General features: G+C 50.2%; 1 protein-coding gene across 1 annotated transcript in view; it reads right to left on the bottom strand.

The window, feature by feature from the left end:
* Positions 1-26,090, bottom strand: part of LOC119953069 (protein kinase C alpha type-like) — a 249,538-nt gene that overhangs the window by 134,136 nt on the left and 89,312 nt on the right. The window contains exons 3-4 of the mRNA XM_038776888.1: positions 9,267-9,378; positions 6,256-6,387 (exon numbers count right to left, since the gene is read on the bottom strand). Of these exons, the coding sequence (XP_038632816.1) occupies positions 6,256-6,387; positions 9,267-9,378 (244 nt within the window). The remainder of the gene's footprint in view (positions 1-6,255; positions 6,388-9,266; positions 9,379-26,090) is intronic.

Here is a 26,090-nt window from a genome sequence, read left to right as displayed (position 1 = left end):
TGTTCCATGCGGTGCCGGTGCTAGCCCCTTACCAGTACCCGAATTGGTGAAGGATTCCCGTCGTGGAACACCACAGATTTTCAGTTGGCGCCGTCACGTAGCCGAAGAAACGCAGAATCCATCCCCACATATTTCATTTAACAATTTAAAATACCCCGTGTCTGCGTGGGTTTCACCCCCACAACCCAAAAATGTGCAGAGTAGGTGGATTGGCCACGCTAAATTGCCCCTTAATTGGAAAAAATAATTGGGTAATCTAAATTTTTAATAAAAAAAAAAAAACAATTTAAAATAGAACAATCCATCTGAATGGTACAGGGACAAAGCCAATGGTGACGTTTCGAATCTATTTATATATTCAATCCCATATCATTACTGGGTGCTTTCTATTTCCATGGACTTCCCTACAGCTCATCAAATCTGCAACACATGCTCAGCATTGAAACTGCACTAAGGCGTTAATTTCACAGCCATTAATTTCACGCCTAAGGTTCTAAACATTAAATTAGGCACAATTAAAATCGTGCAGAACCCATCCTCGACAGTCAATGACAATTCAGCTACATCATTCCTCCCTCCCTCCACTCCTCCCTCCCTCCACTCCTCCCTCCCTCCCTCCACTCCTCCCTCCCTCCCCCTCCCTCCACTCCTCCAATTATTGAGATTATGTCTGGGGGTAATATCAGCTTGAACAAAGGGGCAACTGTACAAGTGTCCCCTCACATTGAGGAAGCAACATTAATATAACCAATCAGAATATCCATAATATCCAATTAAGGTAAATTCACAATTCTAATCACATAATCCATGTCAATCAGACACTCTGTTTACGGTGGTTTCCCACTCATCGCTGAAGGTCCCAAGCATGTCTAGTGGGGTCTGTGAGCACCCTCTAAGCTAAGCTGACATACACAGTGCAGTACTGAGGGGAGGCTGCACTGTTGGAGATACCGAAATGAGGTCCCATCTGCTCTCTCGGGTGGGTCTGAATGATCCCATGCCATTATTTTGAAGAAGGGCAGGGGAGTTCTCCCGAGTGTCTCAGTGTTCTCCTCAGTGTTTTACAGGTGAACATCCATTGATCAAATTAGGCAGACTTTCTGATGATGTCCGACTGTTTTATTGCGATTCTGTGGTCCAGTAAAAACACTGGTTTCCACTCTTCCCTTCTGGATCCTCTCCCTTACCCCGAAACATCGCCAAGGTTTGTAAACCCAGCTCAAGAACGAGATTCAATGGGTACCAACTCACCGTCAATTCACTCGGAAGCACAAACTGGTTTATCCATAAAGGGGCTGGCATTTCTAACACCGCCAACATTTATCCTTCACTCAACATCAGTGAACAGATTAACTAGGGTGGCATTGTGGCGCAATGGTTAGCTCTGCTGCCTCACGGCGCTGAGGATCCGGGTTTGTTCCGGCCCTGGTAGTTTGCACATTCTCCCCGTGTCTGTATGGATCTCACCCCCACAACCCAAAGATGTGCAGGGTAGGTGGATTGGCCATGCTAAATTGCCCCTTAATTGGAAAAAGAAAATTGGGTACTCTAAATTCATTTAAAACATTTTTAAAAACCTAGTTGATGTTGCTAGGATTGGCTCTGCCACATGCACATGCAGGTTGTTGCAGCGTTAGATGTTATCTCGCGACACACTCACATATGTTAGAACTGGAGAGTCACAATGTGCTTGTATTTACATGTTATGAGTTGTACAAATGCCTGAGAGAAAGTGAGATAATGCCTCTTTTTTATATTGCTTCACATTTCCCATGTAACATGTTTCTGATCAATTGTAACAGCTGAAATATTGTAATTTTCAAATGCAACAATGAGACTTTTTATTTGGATATTGAAATGATTTAAGTATCAGCACATTCAGCCAGTAGTGTCAGCTCTGGCTCAGGTGGCAACATTCTTGTCGCTGAATCGCATTCACATTCTCTGCGTGTCTGTGTGGGTCTCACCCCCACAACCCAAAAAGATGTGCAGGGTAGGTGGATTGGCCACGCTAAATTTCCCCTTAATTGGAAAAAAAAATTGGATCCTCGAAATTTGTATTTTAAAAAAGATTTTCTGGTCAATACCACATCTCTGTTTGTGGAATCTTGCTGTGCACAAATTGGCTGCTGCATTACTGCAAGGCTCTGTGCCTAAATAAATGCAAGTCTTTCATTCTCTCCAAGGACCATCTAGACAGTGAGTAATTATCTCCGGGGAGCCAGAGACATCTCCTCATCCCCTTACACTGGCTCATACTCCGCCCAGATCCATGAATGGCAGGTTTCTCCGAGAAATCTGCCCGTCCCTTCTGAATGGCATGGCAAACACCTGGGAAAGCTGCCAGAACCACGTCTTCCGTGCGGGACAATCAGTTTGGGGAGGGGCGGGTGTACGTGCGCATGGACTGCCGACGGAAATCCAGCCCGTCCTTGGCCATTGGTGCAAATTGCCTGAATGTGGATGTGGCTGAAGATCAGGGATACATGATCGGATGGCCAGGCCACAAAACCCCCTCCCCGCTACCACTGGTTGGCTAGGCTCTGAAGTGAGATGTCAGGGAGGCAGGTATAATAATAAGAATCTTTACTGTCACAAGTAGGCTTACATTAACACTGCAATGAAGTTACTGTGAAAAGCCCCCAGTCGCCACACTCCTGCGCCTGTTCGGGTACACAGAGGGAGAATTCAGAATGTCCAATTCACCTAACAGCACGTCTTTCGGGACTTGTGGGAGGAAACCGGACCACCCGGAGGAAACCCACGCAGACACGGGCAGACTCCGCACAGAGTGACCCAAGCCGGGAATAAACCCGGGATCCTGGCGCTGTGAAGCCACAGTGCTAACCACTGTGCTACCGTGCTGGACAACCACTCCTAAATTAGCCTCTTCTGCAACGGCAGGAGGAAGCAGCAGCTCTGGGTTCAGTGCAGTGTTTACATCACAAATCGCTCTGTTTATGAAAATATCCCTTGGTGCTGCTTCTGAAGTGAACCATCTCATTAACTGCTTCACAAATACTAAACGCATCTTATTTTTACATAAAAAATTTTTTTTTAGAGTACCCAATTCATTTTTCCAATAAAGGGGCAATTTAGCGTGGCCAATCCACCTACCCTGCACATCCTTGGGTTGTGGGGGTGAGACCCACGCAAACACGGGGAGAATGTGCAAACTCCACACAGACAGTGACCCAGTGCTAACCACTGTGCCACCGTACTGCCTCACAACGCATCTTATAAGGTCCCAACGTGTGACATATAATATGTCTGAAATGCCTCAGCTCCTCCTACATAGCAATGAAAAAATGAAAATCGCTTATTGTCACGAGTAGGCTTCAATGAAGTTACTGTGAAAAGCCCCTAGTCGCCACATTCCGCCGCCTGTTCGGGGAGGCTGGTACGGGAATTGAACCGTGCTGCTGGCCTGCCTTGGTCTGCTTTCAAAGCCAGCGATTTAGCCCAGTGTGCCAAACCAGCCCCTGTTATAAGCAAAGAGAGCAGCCAATCTGTACACAGCAAGAGTCCAAAATAAAAACAATGTCAAGACCAGTGACTTTTGATGCTGTGTGGCCAGGAAGAGCAAACCACAGGCCTGTGTAATGCCTCATCCAAAGTGCCACTCCTCTCAAAACGCTCCGCCCGTCGTAGCCCGGGCTCTGATTGAAGGCCATACCCCTACCAGTGGAAATGGCTTCTCTCTATCCAAGGTCGCCATCCTTTTCAAAATCAAATAAACCTCTATCAAACCTCCCTTGACCATCTAAACTACAGGGAATGGAACCGGGTTTATGCAATCTTTGAGGAATCTAACTCTCAGAGTCCTGTGAGCAGAATAGTCTAACTGCACCGCTCTCGTTCTCAAGTCAATATCTCCTAAAATATGATTAAAAAGGTGATCAGACAGGGGCAGCATGGTGGCGCAGTGGGTTAGCACTGCTACCTCACAGCGCTGAGGTGCCAGGTTCGATCCTGTCCCTGGGTCACTGTCCATGTGGAGTTTGCACATTCTCCCCGTGTCTGGCCCACAACCCAAAAAAATGTGCAAGGGTAGGTGGATTGGCCACGTTCAATTTCCCCTTAACTGGAAAAATAAAAATAATTGGGTACTCTAACTTTATTTTGAAAAAGGGCGGCACGTGGCGCAGTGGTTAGCACTGGGACTGCGGCGCTGAGGACCCGGGTTCGAATCCCAGTCCTGGGTCACTGTCTGTGTGGAGTTTGCACGTTCTCCCCATGTCTGCGTGAGTTTCACCCCCACAACCCAAAGATGTGCTGGTTAGGTGGATTGGCCACGCTAAATAATTACTCAGATCTTCCTTTTCTGGTCCAAAATTGACGACCTTACACTTAACTGTATCGAAATTCATCTGCAACACTCACTTGATCCATTGATAAATTTTGCAAATGTGTTCTTCCGTCTGCACTACCTGCTATACCACTGATCTTACAATGTTGGTAAGCTTGCCTCTGGCTCTCTGCACGGCCTGCTGAAGGTGGTGTGGAACAGGATCCTGGAGGGGTCAACTTCTGTTTGTATATTTATTATGAGCTATGCCTCACCTCATCACCATCGGTAAACCGTACTCCCCACGACGCCAGCTTGCTGAACTCCATCTGGTGCCCACTAGACAATCCTTTCAATGTTAAAAGCCGTATCATTCATCAAATAACTATAAAAATAACTCTGGGATGAGGCGAGGAGAATTTTTTGATTAAGCAATGTGATGTTATGTTCTGAATGCATTGCCTGAAATGGGCAGTGGAAGCAGATTACATGATATCTTTCAAAGGAAATTGGGTAGATTCTTATAGAGAAAACATGGACAGGCCTACTGACAAAGGTGAGTGATGCTAAAAGAAGCAGCATGGCAGGTATTTTTATTGACCTGAAACATTAAGTAATGTTTCTCGCTCTATACATGTGCTGCGTGACATGATGAATGTTTTTCAAAATTACAAATAATAGCTTCATGTGCTTTGGAGGTGCGATAGTGGTGATGCAGTCAATCGGCACACGCTCAGCACACTGCACATTAAATGAGTCACCTATGGTGAAATCACATCTGCTAGGACATCGGAACGAGGATGTCTGCCATTCGGCCCTCCAGCCTGCTCCACCATTCAATAAGAACATGGCTGATCTGACCTTGGCCTCAGCTCCACTTTCCTGCCTGTTACTCATGACCCTGACTCCCCCTATGGTTCAAAGATCAGTCCAACTCAGCCCTGAACATATTCAATGTCCCAGCCTCCGCTGCTCCCTGTGCAAAAGAATTCCAAAGATTCAGGACCTTCAGAGAAGAAACCCCTACTCATCTCTGGCTTAACTGGGGGTTTTCCAGTGTTCTGAAACTCCGTCCCCTTGTTCTAGATTCTCCCATGAGGGAAAACATCCCCTCAGCATATACCCCCTCAGGTCCCTTCAGAACCTTCCCTGCTTCGACACAATCACCTCTCATTCTTCTAAACTCCAGCGAGTATAGACCCAAGCTGCTTAATTCTTTCTCTTTATACAACCCCTTCATCCCAGGAATGAGCTAAGTGTAAATTATCTGGACTGATTCCAATGGAAATAGGTCCCCTCTCAGGTTAGGAGACCAAAACTGTACATAGTACTCCAGGTGCGGTCTCACCATTGCCCTGTATAGTTGTCGCAAGTCTTCTGTCATGAATGTAGGAATTGCAGTGTATTATTTTATATGTATTTAGTGCAGTCAGGGTTAAATGCCTGGGCTAGTGCGTGACTGCTGGAGACACGTTTTTTAAAATCCTGCATTGAAAGGCAGCTAGCCATTTTGGAAACACAGGTGCAATTAAGACATCGCAAAAGTAAGATCACAATTCATTCCAGCCAGGGATATTGTTTGCTGAATTTGGGCTAAGGAATTTTGTTTATATTAAGAGGGTTCCCTGGGGAGTAGATAATTAGAGAAAGTGCGCTTGTGGGCAGCATACAGTCCAGCATCCACCAGATGGGCTGAATGGACATTTTATGTGCTATAAATTCTAGGTGATAATGTATACAGAAGACTCATCAATCTTGGAGTCTGGGTAACACTGGGTAGTGGCTGAGGCGCAGGCCCTCGCCTGTTTTGAGTTTACACGAGCTATGTGGCATTTCCATCTGGCTACTGTACAGAAAAACATTGTTTAATTTCAGAGCAGTGGCTGTTCCATACATCAACGCAGCTAACCTCGGACTCTCTCTGCGTCCCCTAGCTGGTTTCCATAAAGATACGGCGAGGAGTTTACCTGTAACATGGAGCAAGCCGTCACTTGCGACCTCCACTTTTAGGAATATTCGGCCCCTCCGCTCGGTGTGGTCCGTTCCACACATACTGGGCACGTTTATGACACATTTCTTGTGCACGTTCAGGTCACAGGCTGTGGAGCAGAAAGGGACACATTTCAGAAACGGTCGTTCCGAATCCCCAACATCCCCGGCACCAAAACAGTCTGGGGGCTTCCTGTAAAACAATCTTCCATGTTTCTGGGAGGGAGATATAAGGGAAATGGGAACAGAAATTACATTTCCAATGAAATTGAACATGAAACTGCTGAGTAATTACACTGTGACTGTGGAAGTGAGCCCCAGAGAACAGGGTGATTCCAATCCTCGTCCCCAGATCGGGTCAAGTTAGCTGATCTCAAAAAACAGGAAGACTTGCATTTATACAATTCATGGCCCCAGGACTGCCTAAACGACAGGTTATGAAGCATTTCTCCAGTGTAGTCACTGTTGTAAATGTAGGAAATGCGCTTGTTAATTTGCTCCCAGCCCGCTCCCACTAACAGCAATCCAATAACAGCCAGATAATCTGATTCCTGTGAGAGTAACTGAGGCATTAATGTCCAACAGGACACCGGCGATAACTTCCCTGCTCTCCCTTAAAATACTGAAACGGGAACTTCTACATCAAACGATGAGGAAAGACATGGCTCTGTCTGAAAGAAAGTATCTCCAACAGCCCAGCATTCCCACAGCGTTCCAGTGGAATGGATTGTTGTGTTCAGGTCTCTGGAGTGGGACTTGAACTCTCAGCCATCCCCCACAGGGCTGACACTCATTTGGCTCAAATTGGTCCCAATACTTCATGGACTGGTTAGGGGCGGGGAGAAATCTTATAGCAATCGCAAGTCAACGACGTCTGCTTAAAGGTGCATGCGGGAACATCGAATGAGAATCTAGCTGAGGTTGTCTTCACGGGTGAAGGAGCAGTGGACGGCCGCTGCCCACGGAGAAGGGCCGCACGGAGGGTGTAATGGAGAAGGAGGTTTGGAGCTCAGCGCCCGATACTGGGCAGTCTCTCAGGATGGTGGGAAAAACAGCCGGAATGAATACTGCTCCAAATGGATTTGTAGGTCTGCACCTTCTGTCACATTGAGTCAAACTAACAAAGGGAAAGAAACACCAACCCCTACTGCAGCTTCCAAGTGTGATAACTGATGGTTTGAATCTCCGAGCTGCTGCCTCGGAGATAGCAGTAATGAGCTATCTATCCTGGATATGGAAATGCATGTTATATGTACATTTTTTATAACTTGATACGATGTCAGCCTCAAACTGCATTCTTGCAAAAGTTCAGGCTAATGCTGTGTCTGATTTACTGAGATTGTACATTGGAGAATGGTATCAGAGTGACTGGTAAATGAAACGGATTTGAGGGCTGGGTTATTAGAAACTGGCTCTGTGTTTTGGCGTATTTCCAACTCCAGCCCCTCTTCTCCTCCCCCAACCTCCAGCAACACATTCATGATAATTCCACCATTACTTTCTGCTAATGCGTGCGTCAGTCTGGGCTCTTGCGTTTGTAATTCGGTAGTTTTCATCTGAATTCCAGACTTGAGAGTGAGCTTTAGCTCAATTAAACAACAACCTCTGTAATGTTATAAAACATTTCAATGTGCTTCACAGGGGCATCAGAAAACAAAATTCGACACAAAGCCGCCCGCATAAGGAGATAATAGGGCAGATAACCCACAGCTTAGTGAATCTGGCAGGTTTTAAGGAGGGTCTTAATGTACATTTTGATATCCAGACATTTAGCTTCGTTTTTTTCCCAACATGCAAATGAATGGAGTAACGTGTGCGTGCCAGAGCGCGTGCGAGAGAATACATGCGTGAGGGCAGCACGGTGGCACAGTGGGTTACCCCTGCAGCCTCACGGCGCTGAGGTCCCAGGTTCGATCCTGGCTCTGGGTCACTGTCCATGTGAAGTTTGCACATTCTCCCCGTGTCTGCGTGGGTTTCGCCCCCCATAACCCAAAGATGTGCAGGGCAGGTGGATTGGCCGTGCTAAATTGCCCCTTAATTGGAAAAAATGAATTGGGTACTCTAAATATAATTTAAAAAAGAGAATGCATGCGTGCGAGTGACAATCCTCCCGTGCGAGAGAGAGAGTGCGTGCGCATGAGAGAATGCGGCAAGTGAGAGTGTGCGCGTCTGAGAAAACACATGGTAGAATGCGCCCCCGCGTGAGAGAGTGCCCGTGTCTGAGAATGCGATGGCATGAGAGAATGCGTCCGTGAGTGCGCGGCAGAGAATGCACCCGCATCTGAGCATGTGCCCACATGACAGAATGCACCTGTGTGAGAGAATTCCCGTGTGTATGAGAATGCGCCCAGGTGTGTATGTGACAGAGAGTACGTGAGAGAGAGAAATAAAAAGAGGTGATGTGTGTGTGATTCGAGTTCCTCACAAAGACGGTTAGAAACCGCTAAGTGCTCACAGGTAGCGAGTGACAAAAACATCCTGGCGGCTGACTCAGCGGCATATCTGAATCATAAAGACGGCAGTGCTATCTGTCTTAAAACAACACTTTCCATCATGTCCAACATTAGTTAACTATTGTATTCATTTTTAGTAAACTGTCATGATGATGTATAAAGTTAGTGTACTGTGTTTTGAATGATTATATACACCTAACAGCACAGACGTACATTCTGTCCTGAACTTGGCTCATGTTTGGCATTGAATTTGAGCAGTAAAACGCTGGAGTGGGGGTCTGACTTTCCCAGGTCTTTGGTGGATGGAGGGCGCCATCGAAAAGGGGGATAAACGGTATCACTCACTAGATGCTCAACTGTGAAGCATTTGATGGGGGTGAGATAAAGAAGGGTGGGAAGAGGCTCATTAACGTCAGCAGGGGCCGGTAAGAAGTGTTCTGTGTATTGTGATTTATCCGAAAGACCACCAGTAAACAAACTCTGCACATCTCGGCTTCCTTCTCGAGCAGTTCTGGAAATACTAGGAGGAAACTCACTGTCACATTTCATCCCTTGGTGAATCATGCCATAGAGCAGCGAGCCACAGTGATCGCAGAATGTTGGGGAGCCATAAGTGTGGATTTTAAACTTGTGTTTGCTCCTCGGGTCCTAGAAATAGAAGCAGAAAAAAAAACAGGTTTCATTCTTTGTTTAAAAAAAGAATTTTAAGTTTCCCTCAATGATCTTCCTCACATTCACCATTCCCACAAGGTTAACCCACACTCTTCCTCCTGTGAATTCACAAACACACATAGTGCAGTCCCTTCACTCAAACTCACCGTTACAGTGAGAGGAGCAGGGTTACACTCTCACGTCACGTCAGCTCTTCCAACAACGTCAGTTCCACCCTGGGCAGCAGACTTTTGTTTTATAAATTTAGAGTACCCAATTATTTTTTTCCCAATTAAGAGCCAATTTAGCATGGCCAACCCACCTACCCTGCACATCTTTGGGTTGTGGGGGCGAAACCCACGCCGACACGGGGAGAATGTGCAAACTCCACACGGACAGTGACCCAGAGCCGGTATCGAACCTGGATCTTCAGTGGCGTGAGGCAGCAGTGCTAACCACTGCGCCACCATGCCACCCCCTAGACAGCAGACTTTATTGGACACAAACATAAATCAGGTAAAAATACATCAGCAAAATTAAATACAAAAAATAGTTAGGATCCAGCCAGTCCAGAACTAGTCAATGTAGATCAATACAACGGGGATCCAGCCAGTCCAGAACTAGTCAATGTAGATCAATACAACGGGGATTCGGCCAGTCCAGAACTAGTCAATGTAGATCAATACAACGGGAATTCGGCCCGTCCAGAACTGGTCAATGTAGATCAATACAACGGGGATTCGGCCAGTCCAGAACTGGTCAATGTAGATCAATACAACGGGGATCCAGCCAGTCCAGAACTGGTCAATGTAGATCAATACAACGGGGATTCGGCCAGTCCAGAACTAGTCAATGTAGATCAATACAACGGGAATTCGGCCAGTCCAGAACTGGTCAATGTAGATCAATACAACGGGGATCCAGCCAGTCCAGAACTAGTCAATGTAGATCAATACAACGGGGATTCGGCCAGTCCAGACCTGGTCAATGTAGATCAATACAACGGGGATTCGGCCAGTCCAGAACTGGTCAATGTAGATCAATACAACGGGGATTCGGCCAGTCCAGAACTGGTCAATGTAGATCAATACAACGGGGATCCAGCCAGTCCAGAACTGGTCAATGTAGATCAATACAACGGGGATTCGGCCAGTCCAGAACTGGTCAATGTAGATCAATACAACGGGGATCCAGCCAGTCCAGAACTAGTCAATGTAGATCAATACAACGGGGATTCGGCCAGTCCAGACCTGGTCAATGTAGATCAATACAACGGGGATTCGGCCAGTCCAGAACTGGTCAATGTAGATCAATACAACGGGGATTCGGCCAGTCCAGAACTGGTCAATGTAGATCAATACAACGGGGATCCAGCCAGTCCAGAACTGGTCAATGTAGATCAATACAACGGGGATTCGGCCAGTCCAGAACTGGTCAATGTAGATCAATACAACGGGGATTCGGCCAGTCCAGAACTGGTCAATGTAGATCAATACAACGGGGATTCGGCCAGTCCAGAACTGGTCAATGTAGATCAATACAACGGGGATTCGGCCAGTCCAGCGTTACTTCCGACCCTTTAACGACGGTCCACTCAGCCCAAAACGGGTTCATTCAGATATACTCAGTGCAGGTAGTCAGTTCAGATTGGTCAGTTGGGCCAGGAGTGGTTACTCTGCGCTTGGTCACTCTGGGTCGGGAGTGGTCACTCTGAGTTGGGAGCGGTCACTCTGGGTCAGTAGTGGTCACTCTGGGTCAGCACTGGTCACTCTGGGTCAGCACTAGTCACTCTGGGTCGGGGGTGGTCACTCTGGGTCGGGTGTGGTCACTCTGGGTTGGTCAGTCTGGGTTGGTCAGTCTGGGTCGGGAGCGGTCACTCTGGGTTGGGGTGATCACTCTGGGTCAGCAGTGGTCACTCTGGGTCAGTCACTCTGGGTCAGGAGTGGTTACTCTGGGTCGGGAGTGGTCACTCTGGGTCGGGAGTGGTCACTCTCGTTGGTCAGATTGGGTCAGCAGTGGTCATTCTGTGCTTGGTCACAGTCTGTATCAGGAGTGGTCACTCTGGGTCGGGAGTGGTCACTCTGGGTCGGGAGTGGTCACTCTGGGTCGGGAGTGGTCACTCCGGGTCGGGAGTGGACACTCCGGGTCGGGAGTGGTCACTCTGGGTCGGGAGTGGTCACTCTGGGTCGGGAGTGGTCACTCTGGGTCGGGAGTGGTCACTCTGGGTCGGGAGTGTTCACTCTCGTTCGTCAGACTGGGTCAGCAGTGGTCACTCTGGGCTTGGTCACAGTCTGTATCAGGAGTGGTCACTCTGGGTTGGGAGTGGACACTCTGGGTCGGGAGTGGACATTCTGGGTCGGGAGTGGACACTCTGGGTCGGGAGTGGTCACTCTGGGTCGGGAGTGGTCACTCTGGGTCGGGAGTGGTCACTCTGGGTCGGGAGTGGTCACTCTGGGTCGGGAGTGGTCACTCTGGGTCGGGAGTGGACACTCTGGGTCGGGAGTGGACACTCTGGGTCGGGAGTGGGCACTCTGGGTCGGGAGTGGACACTCTGGGTCGGGAGTGGACACTCTGGGTCGGGAGTGGTCACTCTGGGTCGGGCGTGGTCACTCTGGGCGGGGAGTGGTCACTCTGGGCCGGGAGTGGTCACTCTGGGCCGGGAGTGGTCACTCTGGGCCGGGCGTGGTCACTCTGGGCCGGGCGTGGTCACTCTGGGCCGGGCGTGGTCACTCTGGGCCGGGCGTGGTCACTCTGGGCCGGGCGTGGACACTCTGGGTCAGCAGTGGACACTCTGGGTCAGCAGTGGACACTCTGGGTTGGTCACTCTGGGTCGGGAGTGGTCACTCTGGGCCGGGCGTGGTCACTCTGGGTCGGGAGTGGTCACTCTGGGTCGGGAGTGGTCACTCTGGGTCAGCGGTGGACACTCTGGGTCAGGGGTGGTCACTCTGGGTCGGGAGTGGTCACTCCGGGTCGGGAGTGGTCACTCTGGGCCGGGAGTGGACACTCTGGGCCGGGGGTGGTCACTCTGGGTCGGGAGTGGTCACTCTGGGTCGGGAGTGGACACTCTGGGCCGGGAGTGGTCACTCTGGGTCGGGAGTGGTCATTATGGGTCGGGAGTAGTCACTCTGGGCCGGGCGTGGTCACTCTGGGTCGGCAGTGGACACTCTGGGTCGGGAGTGGACACTCTGGGTTGGTCAGTCTGGGTCGGGAGTGGTCACTCTGGGTCGGGAGTGGTCACTCTGGGTCGGGAGTGGTCACTCTGGGTTGGGAGTGGTCACTCTGGGTGGGGAGTGGTCACTCTGGGCGGGGAGTGGTCACTCTGGGAGGGGAATGGTCACTCTGGGCCGGGAGTGGTCACTCGGGGTCGGCAGTGGTCACTCGGGGTCGGGAGTGGTCACTCGGGGTCGGCACTGGTCACTCGGGGTCGGGAGTGGTCACTCGGGGTTGGTCAGTCTCGGTCAGGGGTGGACACTCTGGGCCGGGCATGGTCACTCTGGGTCGGGAGTGGTCACTCTGGGTTGGGAGTGGTCACTCTGGGTCAGGGGTGGACATTCTGGGTCAGGGGTGGACACTCTGGGCGGGCATGGTCACTCTGGGTCGGTAGTGGACACTCTGGGTCGGGAGTGGTCACTCTGGGTCGGGAGTGGACACTCTGGGTCGGGAATGGACACTCTGGGACGGGGGTGGTCACTCCGGGTCATGAGTGGTCACTCTGGGACGGGGTGGTCCCTCTGGGAAGGGAGTGGTCACTCTGGGTCAGGCGTGGTCACTCTGGGATGGGGTGGTCACTCTGGGATGGGAGTGGTCACTGGGATGGGAGTGGTCACTCTGGGATGGGAGTGCTCACTCTGGGTCGGGAGTGGTCACTGGGTCGGGAGTGGTCACTCTGGGTCGGGAGTGGTCACTCTGGGTCGGGAGTGGTCACTCTGGGTCGGGAGTGGTCACTCTGGGTCGGGGGTGGTCACTCTGGGTCGGGAGTGGTCACTCTGGGTCGGGAGTGGTCACTCTGGGACGGGAGTGGTCACTCTGGGATGGGAGTGGTCACTCTGGGTCGGGAGTGGTCACTCTGGGACGGGGGTGGTCACTCTGGGATGGGAGTGGTCACTCTGGTTGGTCAGTCTGGGTCAGGAGTGGACACTCTGGGTTTGGTGAGTTTGGTTTGGAGTGGTCACTCTGGGTCGGGAGTGGACACTCTGGGTTTGGTGAGTTTGGTTTGGAGTGGTCACTCTGGGATCTATGTGGTCAAGGTAGATCTGGTGAATCAGGATTTAGAAGAGAAAGACGTACTCGAAGTGCCCATCTTTTTCCTTCGTGGTGCAGACTGACCTGTTGTGCTTTTCACCAATTTGTGTTTTTGTTCCAATTTCCAGCATTCCATGTTTCAGAGACTAACACATCCAAACTCACACAATCCTTCAAAATAAATGTTGCTGCTGACGAGGGAATGGGAAAGTCTGCAACAACTAAATGCTGCATTTTGGAATAAGTGGAGATCTGCTAATAAATACCCATCTGTCCCAGGCTGCATCGATCCATCATTTCATTTACCTGATTATACAGCAGGAAATTGTGCAAATGTGTATGGATTAGATTTTGAATCTAATTTACACTGCTGATTAAACTAAGTCCAAGTCACACATGTCCCAACTCCCATCACAAAGTTTCACACAACAGGGGCACTGGTTGCAGCCAGGTCACTTTGTGGGTCAATCTCTGAGACCTGCTCTTACTGTTGCCTCTAGCACAGGATGCTGTGGACAACACTGGCAGAGACAGTACTCCACTGGCAGAGACAGTACTCCACTGGCAGAGACAGTACTCCACTGGCAGAGACAGTGCTCCACTGTCAGACAGTGCTCCATGGCAGAGCCAGTGCTCCACTGGCACAGTACTCCACTGGCAGAGACAGTGCTCCACTGGCACAGTACTCCACTGGCAGAGACAGTGCTCCACTGGCAGAGACAGTACTCCACTGGCAGAGACAGTACTCCACTGGCAGAGACAGTGCTCCACTGCCAGACAGTGCTCCATGGCAAAGCCAGTGCTCCACTGGCAGAGACAGTACTCCACTGGCAGAGACAGTGCTCCACTGGCAGAGACAGTGCACCACTGGCAGAGACACTACCCCACTGACAGAGACAGTGCTCCACTGGCAGAGACAGTGCTCCACTGGCAGAGACAGTGCTCCACTGGCAGATACAGTGCTCCACTGGCAGAGACAGTGCTCCACTGGCAGAGACAGTGCTCCACTGGCAGAGACAGTGCTCCACTGGCAGAGACAGTGCTCCACTGGCAGAGACAGTGCTCCACTGACAGAGACAGTGCTCCACTGGCAGAGACAGTGCTCCAATGGCAGAGATAGTGCTCCACTGCCAGAGACACTGCTCCACTGGCTGAGACACTGCTCCACTGGCTGAGACAGTGCTCCACTGGCTGAGACAGTGCTCCACTGGCAGAGACACTACTCCACTGGCAGAGACAATACTCAACTGGCAGAGACACTTCTCCACTGTCTGAGACAGTGCTCCATTGGCTGAGACAGTGCTCCACTGGCAGAGACAGTGCTCCACTGGCAGAGACAGTGCTCCACTGGCAGAGACAGTGCTCCACTGGCAGAGACAGTGCTCCACTGGCAGAGACAGTGCTCCACTGGCAGACACTGCTCCACTGCCTGGATGCAGCTTTTTGATGAGATGTTAAAACTATAGGGGACCCCTCGATGCCCTCTCATTTTGATGTGTCATTCCACAATACCAACTGGATGAAGAGCAGGGGAGTTGTCCGAACCCTTAACCAAAACCTTTCAAGCATCGTAATTGGTTGTGAGAGCTTGCTGTGCCTAAATTAGTTTCTGCCTTTCCCTAAATTAGAAAAGTGACCGCATTTCCATGAGTATTTGTAACGCACTTTGAGGTTGTGAAAAGTGTTCTGATAATCAGTAACACTGCAATGAAGTTACTGTGAAAATCCCCTCGTCGCCACACTACGGGGCCTGTTTGGATACACGAATGCAAATTCTCCCTCACACCCAGAGGCTGGGTGCCGGGCAGTTGAACTGGGAGCAGGCACGAGGGTGGTAAATGAGTGCAAAGTCCGACAGCTCAAGACTCAAAGCCGCTCCAGCTGGCCAGAGAAGGGCCAAATGAACTGGTTGGTGTGGAGCACAGATACTGTAGAATAGAGCCTGGACCAATCTCTTCAGCACCAATGTAAACGATGGCCTTTGGGATTCTCGCTCAGCATTATTCCAAAGGTAATTCATTTTTCATTCCGGGCACCCATGAGCTTCAGTGAGCCCATGTCTGCAGTGGAGAGCAGGGTTTGAGATGTAGCAGTGAACCCATGTCTGCAGCGGAGAGCAGGGCTTGAGATGTAGCTGCTGAACAGCAGAGGCACAGAACCCGGCATCTCAGTTAAAAACAGGATGAATAATCACACTGCCACCTTGAAGAACCAATCAAGAGTGGACTGAAAAAACAAACACGGCAGGAGTTATGGAATCTGGGGTCTTGTCTCCCGGAACAAACAGGGTTTAAGGGTTTGTTACATCTTAAAAATGCTTGAGGCGATGTGTCAGAGGCTGCGGGATTTCAGGTTCCACCTTGCCCACATGGTCCGGCTTGATGTTAATTGGAGAGCTGGTCACGATACGGTTCCCAATGGGTCGAGAATGGCATATACTATTTAGCTCACTCGGCTAAATCGCTGGCTTTGAAAGCTGACCAAGCAGGCCAGCAGCACGGTTCAATTCCCGTACCAGCCTCCCCGGACAGGCGACTATGGGCTTTTCACAGTAACTTCATTGAAGCCTACTCGTGACAATAAGCCATTTTCATTTTTCATTAGTCTGATTGTAGCTTTGTGCTTGTTGTGTAGTTCTATCTATTCTTTTGCAGGGTGTGGGGTTCGCTGGCTCCGTCACCATTTGTTGCCCTTGAGAAGGTGGTGGTGAATCGTCTCCTTGCACCGCCACAGTCCATGTGGTGTAGGCACACCCACAGAGCTGTTAGGGAGGGAATTCTCCGCAGTGGGGAGGCGGTGGCGTAGTGGTATTGTCACTGGACTGGCAATCCAGAGACTCAGGGTAATGCTCTGGGGCCCTGGGTACGAATCCCACCACGGGCGATGGTGAGATTTGAATTTAATTTTAAAAAATCTGGAATTAAAAGTCTAAAAATGACCTCGAGACCTTGTTGATTGTTGTAAAAACCCATCTGGTTCACTCAGGTCCTGCAGGGAAGGAAATCTGCCGTCCTTACCCAGTCTGGCCTACATGTGACTCCAGACCCACACAGCGATGCGGTTGACTCTTAACTACGCTCCCCGCGGCCTCCACCCTCCGCCGCCCCCACTGAAATGGCCTAGCAAGCGACTCAGGTCAATTAGAGATGGGGGAACAAATGCTGGCACAGCCAGCGATGCCCACATCCCAAGAACAAATGAAAAAAAGTTTTGCACAGAGACTGACCGCCTCTTTGAAACCATTCAAGCAGAAGGCCTTGAGGAAAAACAAACAAAAGCACAGGTGACAATGGTGCACAGCCCCTTTAAGGTCAGTGTAACCTCCAAGTGTATTCTCTGGATGTGGGACTTTAGCTCCTGTAAATGACCATTCAGTAACACATCAGATCATACTTCTCAATTTCCTCAGTTACCATGAATACCACCTTCAATTTAACAAGTCTGATTCATACAGGACTAAATGTGTTCCATATTCTGTTAACGAAGCTGTGTCACTCAAGATGATTAGACCTTACTTTAGGTCTTTTTTGTGTGTGTGTGCGTGTTTTTCCCCGTCACCGTGTTGCCATGGGAATAACCTATTATTTATTGCTGCCAAAAACCCGAGTTGTCACTGTACTCGTTCCCTCAGTATTGTTCTTGTCCGATGGTAAATGAAATGAAAACATTAACAAAGCAAAAAAATCCACATTTGAGCTCCTCAACCAGAGGTGGCAACCTCAAAAAGATATGAAGTCATTTCTGGAACAGAGGCGAGTGTGTTTTAATGCGTTATCTGGAACCTTTTTCTCCTCTGCAGTTAGAATCCCATTATTCTCTTTACGATATTAAGATGAAAGCTTAACAACCAAGGTCATGATGCAGACAGCAGAGACTGTATTAGCAGCTCATTCCTACTCCCCCCATGGTCTAGTCACTGTACTCCTCACCCAGTGATGATTCGAATGTTTTGGGCCGAGTCAGCCAACGCTCGAGTAACCCTTACCGAGCTCACATGGTTAAAGTCCGCTGTGCGAAGTCTGCTGTTCAGCAGCTACATCTGGGTGGAAGGCTCTGGGTGGAATTCAGTAGCCGCTTCTTTCCTGAGTGTAGGGATCGGGAAGTCGCCATTCCCAGAATTAGAGTCACATAGTTTTCCAGTGCAAGAAGAGGCCCTTCGCCCATCGTGTCTATGCTGGCCATCAAGCACCTATTTATTCTCATCCCATTTTTCAGCACTTGATCCGTAGCCTTTTATGCTGTTGTGTTTCAAGTGCTCAATAGAGGCATAAACTTTTACTCTATGGGGAATAGACCTGGATCACCTGGTCTCTCCTAACACCCACTACCCACTGACCTCAATCGTGCCTCTGACAACCACAGGAGAAGAAGGCCATTCAGCCCTTCGATCCTGCAACGCCACTCAATGACAGTGGCTGAAACGTACCTAAGACTTCACTTCCCTGCCTTTTCAACAACAACTTATATTTATATAACATCTTTAACCTAACAAAACCTCCCAAGACAGTGCACAGGAGTGTTTTATAAAACAAACGATGACACCGAGCATCACAAGGAGATAGGTCAGGCGAGCAAAAACTTGGTCAAGGAGATAGAATTTAAGAACTATCTTAAAGGAAGGAAGCAGGATGAAGAGGCGAAGATGTGTAGAGAGGGAATTCCAAAGCTTGGAGACCAGGCAACTGAACACTGGGCCAACAATGTTGGAGCAATCAAAATCGGGGGGGGGGGGGGGGGGGGGGGGGGGGGGCGCAGAGATCTGAGCGGATTGGGGGCCTGGGGATTGCAGAGGCAGTGAGGGGGCAAGACCATGGAGGGCATTGAAACCAAAATCAAGTGGATGCTTCACCAGGAAACAACGCAGGTCAGCGAGCACAGGGACAATGGGTTTTTATTGGGAAGGGATACCAAGAAAGTCAATCAAATTCTGATTTGGAAGATTTAAATTGACCCCTGCATTACTTGGGGGGGGGGGGGGGGGGGGGGGGGCAGATTTCTTTGTGCTTTTATTTGGAAAAAGTCCATCCCGATTTCCCACCTAAACTGCCCGGCTCGAATTCTTAAATGCTCTGCATTTTCACGGTAACGTTCAGACCTCTGGAGGCCAATGAGCTTAACTCCTCCCTCCCCACCCCGGCTTCCTTCACTCCCCCTCCCCACCCCGGCCTCCTTCACTCCCTCCCCTTCCCTGATCACCTGATTATCCAGCAAAACATCCCGGAGTATTTGATGCTTAGCTTTGGTTCAGGGCTGGGCAGGAATAGGAGGCGGTCGACCAAAGGGCAGGTTTGAAGGAGGGTCTGGATTTAACAAATAAAGTTTGTTTGAGGGCAGGCGCAGAGTAAGATGGTTAAGGCTTTTATGCCACTGATAAGGAACCATCGAGCTGCCAATAACAGCAGCCAAGGTCAGCAGCTGTCAGCAACTGTGTGGGACAGCCCAGGAATGAATACTGCACAATTCCACCACCCAGATGGCACACTCTGCGAGGGCCCACTCTGAGGACACACTCTGCGAGGGCACACTCTGCGAGGACACACTCTGCGAGGGCACACTCTGCGAGGACACACTCTGCGAGGACACACTCTGCGAGGGCACACTCTGCGAGGGCACACTCTGTAAGGGCACACTCTGTAGGCACACTCTGAGGGCACACTCTGCGAGGGCACACTTTGCGAGGGCACACTCTGCGAGGGCACACTCTGCGAGGACACACTCTGCGAGGGCACACTCTGCGAGGACACACTCTGCGAGGACACACTCTGCGAGGACACACTCTGCGAGGGCACACTCTGCGAGGGCACACTCTGCGAGGACACACTCTGCGAGGACACACTCTGCGAGGGCACACTCTGCGAGGGCACACTCTGTAAGGGCACACTCTGTAGGCACACTCTGAGGGCACACTCTGCGAGGGCACACTTTGCGAGGGCACACTCTGCGAGGGCACACTCTGCGAGGACACACTCTGCGAGGGCACACTCTGTAGGCACACTCTGTGAAGACACACTCTGTGAGGGCACACTCTGTGAAGACACACTCTGTCCTCCCGTCCACTCCCCTCATCTCATCCCCTCCTCTCCCATCTCTTCGAACTCTTCCCCTTCCCCATCTCCTCTCTTTTCCTCCCCTCAATCTCCTCTCCTGCCTATCTCCTCGACTCTCCTTCCCTCCCCCAAACCCCTTTCCGAACACCTCTCCCTACTCCACCCCGAATTCCTCTCGTCCCCCAAAATTGCTCTCCTCCACGAACTCCTCCCTCCCCACCCCGGCTTCCTTCACTCCCCTCCCCACCCCGGCCTCCTTCACTCCCTCCCCTTCCCTGATCCCCCTCACTCCCCTCCCCACCCAGACCTCCTTCACTCCCCCTTCCCACCCCATCTTCTTCACTCCCCTCCCCACCCCGGCCTCCTTCACTCCCCTCCCCACCCCGGCCCTCCTTCACTCCCCCTCCCCACCCGGCTTCCTTCACTCCCCCTCCCCACCCGGCCTCCTTCACTCCCTCCCCTTCCTGATCCCCCTCACTCCCCTCCCCACCCCGGCCTCCTTCACTCCCCTCCCCACCCAGACCTCCTTCACTCCCCTCCCCACCCCAGGCCCTCCTTCACTCCCCCTCCCCACCACGGACTCCCTCTCACTCCCCTCCCACACCCAACCTCCTTCACTCCCCTCCCCAACCCCCAACCTCCTTCCACTCCCCCTCCCCACCCCCCCTTCCCCTCCCCGCCCCACCCCGGCCTCCTTCACTCCCCCTCCCCACCCCAACCTCCTTCACTCCCCCTCCCCACCCCAACCTCCTTCACTCCCCCTCCCCACCCCGACCTCCTTCACTCCCCTCCCCACCCCGGCCTCCTTCACTCCCCTTCCCACCCCAACCTCCTTCACTCCCCCTCCCCATCCCAACCTCCTTCACTCCCCTCCCCACCCCGGCCTCCTTCACTCCCCCTCCCCTGATCTCCTTCACTCCCCTCCCCTGATCTCCTTCACTCCCCCTCCCCTGATCCCCCTCACTCCCCTCCCCTCCATTACTCCCTTCCTCTCTGCTCCCTCCTCCCAACTTCTCTTCCCCCTCCCCCGAGCATCCGCTACTCCCCCCTTGACCTTCTCCATTCCTCTCCTGTCTTTCTCCACTCCCCCTGCGCACCCCCTGATTTCTTTCAACCCCTCACCTTCCTCCACCCGCTGCCCCCACCCCCGACATCACACCCCCAGTGGGATTCCAACCCCAGGCTCTTCCCCAACTTCCTTCAGCTCCTCGTGCGATTCAGCAGATTTCTTGGTCAACTTTGATCGCCCTGCTTCCGGCCACCCCGTGAACTGTCCCCTTTCAACCTCACTTCCCCACACCGGGTTCTGCTTGACGCTATCCAGTCCCCCCTCCACCCCTCTCTCGGATTACATTTCTCAGCCATTCCCCCTTGTCCCTCCCTCTCTGACTGTCTCTTTCTTCTTGTTGTACCGACTGAGGGACCAGCTGATCCCTGCCTTTCAGACAGTGCTGGCACTATTGCACAGAGACAGCTCCACCATCGCTATCAAAACGACAGAAAAGCTCCAAAAAATTCATCGAACTTAATGTCACAAAAAGACAGGCAGAAAATAAACCTCTTGCTGCATCCACGCACCACACCCAGCACTGGGCGGATTTACAAAGCTAGAGAAACAGAGACATACTCCTGCCAAATCTCTTCAGTGCTGTGTGCTTGCTGCGCTCCTTAACCGGTTCAAAGAGCCAACAGACGCAGGATGGGCCAAACGGCCTCTGTCTGATTGGCCCCATCCCATGCTTCCCACGCCCTGCTTCCTTACCCGATTAACATTTCATTCAAAAGATAATTAAAAGCCGCACAGTTTAGATTTTGAGGAAATGGAAAGGACACACGGGGGATGCTGTTTGCTCCTTGTCGTGTGTGAAGCAGATGGTGGGGCTGCTCACTGCTTCTATTTCAGGATTTGTATTAAAATGTGCTCCTTGATCGCTGGAACACCATAAATCAGAGCGTGAGGCGGCGTCGCTGAGGCAGTCAGCAGGCAAGCAGTGCTCATTTTCTGGGAGTCAGGAAACATTCATCAAACCACTTGTGGTACGCTCTCCCCACCTGCAAGTGCTTCAACAACAAGCAGTTTGGAGCTAATATTTCACGGACTGAAGGGCAGAAAATACATTTCGTGACAAACGCAGATTCTAATCATGCATCACGTTAACAACGGCAGGCACTATTAATAAAACAACACTGCTGAAAAATGAGTGGAACGGATTTGGAATCAAAATGTTGGGTTTCCTTTTCAGCCATCACCAACATCTTCTATTGTGGCGGCATTGCTGACAGTGTGCCCCAAGGTGCTTCAGAGTAGCAAAACCAACCAAACAAATTAGCCACACCAAGATGGTAGGATAGGTCACCAAAAATGTAATCGGAGAGGCAGGACTTAGGACGACCTTAAAAGAAGAGAGAGAATGAATGTAGGAATTTCAGATTTATGTCCTTGGTGCAGTAATAATTAGCAGCCTGGGTTAGTGTGTGTATAACTGTTGCAGTGGTGGTATCAAAAATCCTGGTTTGCAAGATACCTAGGCTTTTTGGGAGCCGGAAGTGCAATTAAAGCATCATAAAAGCTTGGCCTAATAGATTTTTGTTAGGATTAAGAGGGTTCCCAATGGGGTCGTTCATTAGAGACATTGGGCTGGATTCTCCGTCTGCGGAATCCTCCGTTTCGCCGGCAGCGCACTCACGCCCGCGAGTTCCCTACAGCGTGGGGATGCCGACAATGGGAAACCCCATTGGCCGGCTGCTGGGACGGAGAATCCCGCTGCCGGCAGAAAACGGGTGCGGCGGGATGGAGGATCCCGCCCATTGTTTTTCAGTGGACTGTCAGGGGAAACAGGAGGAACCTGTGCCTTTGCTCTGTAATCTGATTTAAGGAAAAGACTGACTTCAGATTTGTCATTTCCTCAATGTATGATCAATAACTTTAAGACACGCCTGCCAAGGATAGATGAAAATGGAGGATTCGCATGGAAGGTTTAGGAAGCTGGAAGAATAAGAGGGGTCGGCACAAAACATGGAACCATTACTGGTTCACCCAACTGAGTACCATTCATAAACCTAGACAGGAGAGGCTGAGTGTGGAGCCATCGTAGCCTCACTTGGAGGCCCTTACTCCCACTTTCATAGAACATAGAACAGTACAACACAGAACAGGCCCTTTGGCCCTCGTTGTGCCGAGCTTTGTCCGAAAACAAGATTAAGCTATCCCACTCCCTGTCGTTCTGGTGTGCTCCATGTGCCTATCTAATAACCGCTTGAAAGATCCTAAAGTGTCTGACTTCACTATCACAGCAGGCAGTCCATTCCACACCCTAACCACTCTCTGAGTAAAGAACCTACCTCGGACATCCCTCCTATTTCTCCCACCCCGAATCTTATAGTTATGCCCCCCTGCCACCCGAGGAAATAGTCTCTGAACGTTCACTCTATATATCCCCCTCATCATCTTATAAACTTCTATTAAGTCACCTCTCATCCTCCTTCGCTCCAATGAGACACGCCCTAGCTCCCTCAACCTTTCCTCATAAGACCTACCCTCCAATCCAGGCAGCACCCTGGTAAATCTCCTTTGCACCCTTTCCAATGCTTCCACATCCTTCCAATAATGAGGTGACCAGAACTGCACACTTTCCAGAAGAGGTCATGAATTGCCTGGAAACAAGAAATGTTGTGTGTTTCTGGGGCACTCCCTGATGTAACATAAGGAAATGTATGTGCAGCAAGATCCCATGAATGCCAATGTGAGTGAGGTTTTTGGTTTGGTTGGTGGGTTGAGGGATGTGGAGCAGGGCGGTGGAGCAGGGCGCTGGGGACAATCGCAGCACGGGTGCTGATGTCATGCTCCTCTCTATTCAGGAGCAATTATTTTCCACCGACATGCCTACTTCCAGTGGGTGATGGGCACCCAAGGGTGCGAGAGCACACATTGACTTTGCCACAAACCATGCTGATTTTAAATGCGAGGATATCCCAAAATCCAAAAAGATAACTTAGAACACTGATTGATACTGGTGTATGTGTTTTTTGATAGTGGTGTATGTGTGAGGAACAACTTAGAACCCAGTGAGGAACAGTCCAGTGGTTGTGTGAACATTAATAAAGAATATGTATCAATTAAAAGAAACACATGACGAGAGGGACTAGAATACACCAGGACACTTAAATAGACTGATGACTATACACACATCCTTTTACATAAAACTATCTCTTCGTCCCCAACTACCTACATTTACCTGAACTCGCCGACCCCCCCCCCCCCCCCCCCCCCCCCCCCCCACCTTTTCCCAAACAACATCTAAGTAACTCTGAGCTAAATCCAGCAAGTAATTACCACAACCAGGTTACCGTGGCCACGTCTGGGAAATAGTCTTGAGGATTAATGGGTGTTTTCTCTGGTTGGCAATCAGTAGCTAGTGCTGTCCCTCAGGGATCAGTGTTGGGCCCACAATTGTTCACAATTTACGTAGATGATTTGGAGTTGGAGACCAAGGGCAATGTGTCCAAGTTTGCAGATGACACTAAGATGAGTGGTAAAGCGAAAAGTGCAGAGGATACGGGAAGTCTGCAGAGGGATTTGGATTATTATTTAAACGATAAAATATTAAAGCATGTCACTGTGCAGAGAGACCTGGGTGTGCTCGTGCATGAGTCGTAAATGTTGGTTTACAGGTGCAACAGGTGATTGAGAAAGCGAATGGAACTTCGTTGCTAGAGGGATGGAGTTTAAGACTAGGGAGGTTATGCTGCAATTGTATAAAGTGTTAATGAGGCCACACCTGGAGTATTGTGTTCAGTTTTGGTCTCCTTACTTGAGAAAGGACATACTGGCACTGGAGGGTGTGCAGAAGAGATTCACGGTTAATCCCAGAGCTGAAAGGGTTGGATTACGAGGAGAGATTGAGTAGACTGGGACTGTACTCGTTGGAATTTAGAAGGATGAGGGGGGATCTTATAGAAACATATAAAATTATGAAGGGAATAGATAGGATGGATGCGAGCAGGTTGTTTCCACTGGCGGGCGAAAGCAGAACTAGGGGGCATAGCCTCAAAATAAGGGGAAGTAGATTTAGGACTGAGTTTAGGAGGAACTTCCTTACCCAAAGGGTTGTGAATCTATGGAATTCCTTGCCCAGTGAAGCAGTTGAGGCTCCTTCATTAAATGTTTTTAAGATAACGATAGATAGTTTTTTGAAGAATAAAGGGATTAAGGGTTATGGTGTTCGGGCCAGAAAGTGGAGCTGAGTCCACAAAAGATCAGCCATGATCTCATTGAATGGCGGAGCAGGCTCGAGGGGCCAGATGGCCGACTCCTGCTCCTAGTTCTTATGTTCTTCTGTTCAGCAAAGGCGAAAAATGGCTGTTTCTTTCCGGAGACGATGTCTGCAGCTTGATGCAGTTCTGATGTTAGCGCTCTCTCTCTCGCTTTCTCTCTATAGTTAAGGTTATTTATTTCCATTTGGTGTTATTCATTCAGCCTGTGGAGTTGGCTTTTGGCCGGTACGTGACAATTAATTATCTCTCCATTTTACCACCTTGAATAACCCCATTATTCTCTCGTCACATGTGTAAAAATATTTGTTTTCCATTGATAGGTGAATTCGCATCTCATCATTTCTTCAGACGCCTGCCTCCAACCAACTCCCTGTTTTACGTTGGTTTTTTTCCGTCTTAATTTTTCCCTTCAAAACAGCTTCTCTTCATAGAAAGCATCCTACCTGGCTGCATCACAGCCTGGTAGGGCAACTGCTCGGCCCAAGACCGGAAGAAACTGCAGTCGTGAACACAGCCCAGTCCATCACACGAACCTGCCTCCCATTCACTGACTCTGTCTACACCTCCTGCTGCCTTGAGAAAGCGGGCAACATAATCAAAGGCCCCTCCCACCCGGGTTATTCTCTCTTCCAATTTCACCCATTGGGAAGGTGATACAAAAGTCTGAGAACATTCACTAACAGATTCAAAAACAGCTTCTTCCCCGCTGTATCCAGACTCCTGAATGACCCTCTTATGGACTGAACTGATCTTTTCACACAGCTATGAGGAGAGATTGAGTAAACTGGGATTGTTCTCCCTAGAGAGATGGCGGCTGAGGTGCGGCCTGATAGAAGTTTATAAAATCACTAGGGGTATAGATAGGGTGAACAGTTGGAGGCTTTTTCCCAGGGCTGAAATGACAATTACAAGGGAGCACAAGTTTAAGGTGAGGGGGGGGGGAAGGTTCAGTGGAGTTGTGCGGGGGAAGTTTTTTTTACACAGAGGGTGGTGGTGGCCTGGAATGCACTGCCAAGTGAGGCAGATACGTTAGCGACCTTTAAGACTTATCTGGATAGGCACATGAACAGACAGGGTATAAAAGGATACAGGCAGTTGGTCTAGATAGGACACGTGATCGGTGCAGGCTTGGGAGGGCCGAAGGGC

This window comes from Scyliorhinus canicula, chromosome 18 (genome assembly GCF_902713615.1).
Source record: "Scyliorhinus canicula chromosome 18, sScyCan1.1, whole genome shotgun sequence".
In the NCBI taxonomy this organism is placed as follows: domain Eukaryota; kingdom Metazoa; phylum Chordata; class Chondrichthyes; order Carcharhiniformes; family Scyliorhinidae; genus Scyliorhinus; species Scyliorhinus canicula.
This window is presented reverse-complemented; position numbering and strand designations above follow the sequence as displayed.